The following is a 6,059-nucleotide window of genomic DNA, read 5'->3' on the forward strand; positions in this document are numbered from 1 at the left end:
TATTCTCTCATTTTCTTTATTGTTTTGCAGGTAAAAGGTAAAGTTGACAATTGCAGTGCAGAAAAGTTAACAGGGAGTTGGGCATGAAGGCATTACAATCATCCTAGTTAATATTTGTTTATGGATTGGTATATTAAACTGTTTTTATGTTTGAATATTTATGATATTAATGATTTTACACACTTTTATATTTATCTGTTATTAATTGACATCTTTTGACATTTTTGTCAGTGTATGTTTAATAAAAGGGTATGTTAGTCATTTTGTGGAAAGTTTTTCATTTCTACATATTTAATCATGTGTACAATACTTTAGTAGTCAAAAGTAGTAGTCATTGGGCCTTTAAACCTTGTTTGGGCAAAATGTAATTACGCCCAAGAAGTATAATGACGAGATCCAAGTGAGGGGCGTCATTATACTTTTGCCCTGCGGTCGGGGCGTCGCATATGAGAAATCAAACCCTGATCAAAACCAGACAAACCAAAACCCCAACCGACCAAAGTACAACAATTCCTATTTATTCAATTGCCCAATCCCTAATCATCCAGATCCAAACCTGATTTACTCATTGATTGATTCTCTATAGTTCCTACGTTCAACAGTTCTGTTGATCGGTTGAGTTATATTATTATTACATATATATATACTTATCTAATAAGAAGAATAAGAAATTGGGATCGCTGCATGAAAGAGAAGAAGGGGGGAATTGAGTAGAGTAGAGGAGAAATTACAGAGAGCAGACGTAAGCTAAAACATGTCTGCAATTCTGTGCGAAAAGAGATCTTTCTTTGAAGATATAGCTGCATCTCCTCCTGTTTCTAAAAAAATTCGTTGTTCTTCTTCTTCTCCTGTGCGCTTTTCGTCTTTTGCTTCAATTCTTTCTCCTCCTCCTTCTCCTTCGCATATCTTCGATCAGCTTGCTGCGATTTTCCCTTACATGGACAAGCAGGTTCTCTTTTTTATTTATTTTATGCCATAGTGATTCAATTAGTGAATTTATTTGTTGATTGATAATTGCTTTTGTTTGGAATTTGTCATTAATATAGCTTCTTGAGAGAGCGCTCGAAGAATGCGGAGATGATTTGGATTCGGCGATCAGAAGTTTGAACGAACTTCGTTTGGGAACTGCTGATAGGAACGCTGCCTCTGAAGCCAACGTTCAGCTTCATCTGCAAAGTAAGGCTCCCGATTACATCTCTGGATTTATAAAGCCGCAGATTGTTGCGTATGCTCTTGTTTATGAGAGCCAAAATGTTGTGATTGTTCTTGTTTATCATGGGAATTAAGCTTCCTCGTTTCTATTAATTGCTCCATTAATTTGGTATTCCTGTCCAAAATGGATATACGACATTCACCTTATAATAATTCATGATTGTGACTTTAAAACTGCTTGAATGGTTGTTGGTTCGTTCTACTTCACTTATTGGTTTAATGGTAGTAATATATCAATCGCAAGGCATTGACTCCTCTGTCTTGGCCATTCATTTTCTTCTTGTATATTATCTTCTGAATTTTATAGCAAGTATTTTCACTGTATGGCTCTCACATTTGAGTTTTGCAATTAGAAGTGTTCTTCTTAGGCAATTTCTGACTAATTTATCAACTTTTCTAGCATTAATAAGTCTGGCTTAATTATTTTGGTCCTGATCAATTTTAGCTTTTCTTTTTATGTTTGCCAATATGTCATGAAATTTAAATGTTATCGGGTATTATTTTTGGTCCAACTCTGAAAGATTAGGGTTTATGCTTTGCTTTTTAACCATTTACGGAGCTGCAACTTTAGGCCCAATCTAGATTTGTGTAGGTCTAAGCTATCCTAATTTCAAGCCATCATGGGTGTATAGGCGTATATTTTATGATTTGTAAAGGTGCTACCCTTGCTTATATTGATTGTTGGTTTCTTTAAGCATCTTGTGCAAGGTATTTAGTGCCAGGTGCATAACTTTCATCTTCAAGTTCATCTGCGAATGTCTTCACAATATTATATCTTTACTTGCTTTGTACATTTCGTTTTCAACAGATTTTGATTATTCTTCATCACGAAATTGTCTTTGCTTCTCTTGGCTTCCTAAATATTCTCTTATATCAGGCTTTTTTTTCTTCATTGTTGTTTGAGCTTTACTTGTGTAGAAAGGAGTTTATTTACTTATGCTTGGTCTTACTACAAGGATAGTGCTGACACCTCAATGTCATTTGACTAGATTTGTGTGAGGATCACTTACCATTATTCTCAATTTTAGTAGAAACAATGGCCAAAAACACAAACAAAAGTCATTTTATTCATGCAAGGTATTTATATGGATAAATTGGATAATTCGAGATGCTAAAGCCTCCTATTTTCAACTAGTCGAGACGTTAAAAACCTTCCACAGTTAGCTCTAAGGTTGTCCAAAATTCTCTAATTCTTCTTCCCCTTTGCCAGTTGTTGAAAACATTTTTTTCTCTTTTTTTTTTTTTTGCCAGCTATCCCCCGTTTTTTTCTTTCCTCAACTTTTTTTCTCTTCTACTCGCTTCACTTGCGTCTTCCTTCCCACCTTCTCTTCTTATTCTTTTATTTTTTCTATCTTCTTCCACGTTTGGCCTAACTTCCTCCATCTCCATTACTGCTACACTTTCCTTCTCCACAAATCCCACTAAATTTGCTAGAATCTGCTTGCATTTGCTATCGTGTTTGCTGATTTCTCTTGGAAGTTGAATTTTCTCCTATTTTCGGTGATTTTCATATTTTTTTGTCATCGTCATCATGACCTTTAGTCCTCTCATGCTGATTTATCTTCCATTTTCATTTTTCGTCATTAATATCACCTCCAGCTGTAACGTTTCAACTTTCTAGTGACCTTTCACCTTTCTTTGACAACTTTTGGACTTCCATCTGGCTGATCCACCACCCTCTCTTACCAATTTGTTCTCCAGTGGCAATGCCACCATGCCTTTCTATCTTCTTGGTGTTGTTTCAAATTCTTCCATTTTTTCCGACGACTCTTCGGTTTCTCCAACATTTTCTAGTACCAATCTATCTACCCCCACCTATTCCGGTATCTTTCCGTCTCCTTTGCTGGAACTCATAACTCTGATACCAGTTTGTTAAGAATCCAACCACATTGTCACCTAATGCAGCCAACAACCAACAAATAAACAAAACAAAAATACAAATTCATTAAAAGAGTATTTACATGGATGAACATGATAATTTGAGGAGTCTAGACCTTCTATTTTTCGGCCATTCGAGGTGTTGGAAACCTCCCACAATAAGCCCTAAAGTTGCCACAGGCCCAAGGTTGTCCAAAATTCCCAAATTCTAACCTCTGAAAACCTTAACTACCATTTTTTTTTTATAATAAAACCTAACCTAGAGGATAAGGACAAGTGTCCCCCTATTCTATCACTTTGTTAGTTTCTATTTATGTCATTGATCACCAACACCTCTGATGATACCTTCAAAGCCTTAAACATTGCTGATCTTTTATAAATGTACTTTTGTTTGGCCTTTACCTGATTTGATTCCTTTGCACTAGTCATTCTTTTTTACCTTTTAAACTATCAAATCTAGCAACGTTCTCTTCTCATAAATGATCCCTTTATAGTTTTTCTAAATTTCATACCTCAGTTTATTTTTCCTATTATTGATTGAGCTGTTCTATTTGCGCGGTATATGTTCTTGATATGTTCCTTAGACATTGATGCATATACTGCCTCATGTTGTCTCTCTGAGGTAGGACTCTAAGGTGAGTTCATAATGACTTAGAATAGTTCGTCATTTTTAGCCATCTGCATTGTATTTTATCAAGGTTGTTTCCGAGTTTTGAGCTTTGATTTTCTAAAGTTTGTTCCTTATTGGATGAAATTTTAGCAATCTTTAGTCGTTACTGCTTGTTGGTAAGATTTGGTTAGTTAGATTTATAATAGAATAGAATTACCATTTCATAGTCTGCAAATGTAGGAATAAGGTTTCAGCTTTGAGTGCCCATCATATTTGTTAACATATTTAGAAACTGAATTTTTACATGTCATACCAAAATTCTTTATTGGTTATCGAATGCGTTAACCTTAATGATGTAAAGTGATTTCTAAAAACAGTATAACCATAATTAATGCTTGGATCTAATAGATGTAAAGCCATTCCAGATGTTGATCCTTATGATAGTAATTTTAATTTAAATTAGAAGTTCTCAACAGGAATAGCAATTTTTCTCTTTCAGGCTCTGCAACAGATAATGGGGAGGTTCCTCCTACTGAGGATCCATCTGCTTCAAAGTTCATTCAACTGGATGGTGTGGAGTGGGTTGAGCTTTTTGTTAGAGAAATGATGAGTGCTTCCAACATTGATGATGCTAGAGTCCGTGCTTCTAGAGCCTTAGAGATTTTGGAGAAGTCCATCGGTGCACGTGCTAGCGCTGAGGCTGCACAAAACTTTCACCAGGTTGGTTACTTTCAAGGGTTATTCTAAATTACCTGTTTTGGTTGGCTTGTAGGTGAAAATAGTGCCAGATGGATTTGGCTGTTGTAAATGACAAGTTATGTAAGGTGTTATTGATGTTGCTTGCCTTGCTATAGGAAAATAAGATACTGAAGAAACAAGTGGAAGCACTAATTCAGGAAAATATTGTTCTCAAGAGAGCTGTAGCTATTCAGCATGAACGTCAGAAGGAGTATGAGGATCGAAGCCAGGAGTTGCAGCACCTAAAGCAGTTAGTAACCCAGTACCAGGAGCAGTTGAGAACACTAGAGGTCAGGCTCACAGGCACATACTAGCACAATTATATTGCTTCTCATTACATGGTTGATATTCATGTCTTCTGCTTCTATTCATATGTATGGTAGCCTAACTTGTAACTTCTGTTTGATTTGGTGATGCCATACCAGGTGAACAACTATGCATTGACAATGCACCTGAAGCAAGCAGGGCAGAGCAACTCTATCCCAGGGCGTTTCCACCCTGATGTTTTCTAATAATTGTTTAAAATATTGAATCGTCTCTGGACAGAATATATAAAATGCACCTTTTGAGCACAACAATAAAGTAGTAGTACCAAGGAGTCTGGATTCTGTTGTCATTGGGTGCATTTTCATTCAGTGATTGATTTAATATCATATCCTGAGAGTAGGTTTGATCAAACAGAGTCTTAGATTTGAAGTGGATGCGATACGGCATTCATTGATACTTATTGACTTCATATTAGATGTTATCCGTATGACAGATTATATATACAAAAGCATCAGTATTGCTCTAAGGATGACTAATTGAAGAATTAAAAGATTATCAATGTATGATAAGTCCTTGGAAAGCATGTTGTCTCTAAATTAGTTGATTTTTGTAACAGAAAAGAAAGTGAATCTTGATGGCGTGTGTATGATTTCACATTATCTTGGGATAATATTTTATTTATTTCAAAAATTGTGCTGTGTCTCTCTTATATTGTTATGTTGAGAAACTTTGTCTTGTTAACACTGTGAGATCGAAATGAGAAGAAACTGTTGGGGCGTCTAGGCTTCATGACCCACACATTTGTTGCCCCTATTGCTTGATGGCACACCTTTCTACTATGTGCGCAAACCTCAAACACAAATAGACACTGCCTCGCTCAACCTTCTCAAATTGTGACCCCACGCCTTTAGATCAGAAAGTTTTTCTTCCCTTCGTCAACTTCTCCTTAGCGTTACTCCCACGACATCTGCCATGACGAAAGGGTCAACAGTTATCAAAACATTGATAGCAATATCAGAAGATATTCGGACCACATGGACATTTTCTTGGTGTAAAGTTAAAGATAACAAACACAATGAGAGGATAATTCGCACCTTATAGAGTCAATTGGTAGGCATCCGGTCTCAAGTAGTGTCTATGTAATTGCTAGTGGTGTTTTGATGAGAATTGAGGTCCCATCGGTCGGAGTTTGGTACTACACACTCTTTAATTAGTGTGCTTTTGTGGTGGGTTGTATGCCTTTAGTTACCACATTCAACAAAAACAAAAAGCCTTATCATCGGCATGCGTGGCTCCCAACACACCCAAGCTTCCCATTCAGGTTACTTCCATCATAACCCATATACCTTTCTCT

General features: G+C 36.3%; 1 protein-coding gene across 1 annotated transcript; it reads left to right on the forward strand.

Moving 5' to 3' along the window:
* Positions 1–409: 409 nt before the first annotated feature.
* On the forward strand, positions 410–5,231 carry LOC123201123. The gene is made up of 5 exons (XM_044616584.1): positions 410–949; positions 1,047–1,176; positions 4,200–4,420; positions 4,555–4,728; positions 4,864–5,231. The coding sequence occupies exons 1-5, from the start codon at positions 755–757 to the stop codon at positions 4,948–4,950; spliced, it is 807 nt and encodes a 268-aa protein (XP_044472519.1). The 5' UTR covers positions 410–754; the 3' UTR covers positions 4,951–5,231.
* Positions 5,232–6,059: the final 828 nt, after the last annotated feature.

The sequence above is a fragment of the Mangifera indica genome, chromosome 17 (assembly GCF_011075055.1).
Source record: "Mangifera indica cultivar Alphonso chromosome 17, CATAS_Mindica_2.1, whole genome shotgun sequence".
NCBI classification, from domain to species: Eukaryota; Viridiplantae; Streptophyta; class Magnoliopsida; order Sapindales; family Anacardiaceae; genus Mangifera; species Mangifera indica.

Excerpts from the sequence above, each read along its gene's own strand:
- LOC123201123 (XM_044616584.1), top strand. The coding sequence starts at position 755 with ATGTCTGCAATTCTGTGCGAAAAGAGATCTTTCTTTGAAGATATAGCT. Across the intron at positions 950-1,046 it reads TCCCTTACATGGACAAGCAG|CTTCTTGAGAGAGCGCTCGA; the intron begins GTTCTCTTTTTT and ends TCATTAATATAG. Across the intron at positions 4,421-4,554 it reads CTGCACAAAACTTTCACCAG|GAAAATAAGATACTGAAGAA; the intron begins GTTGGTTACTTT and ends GCCTTGCTATAG.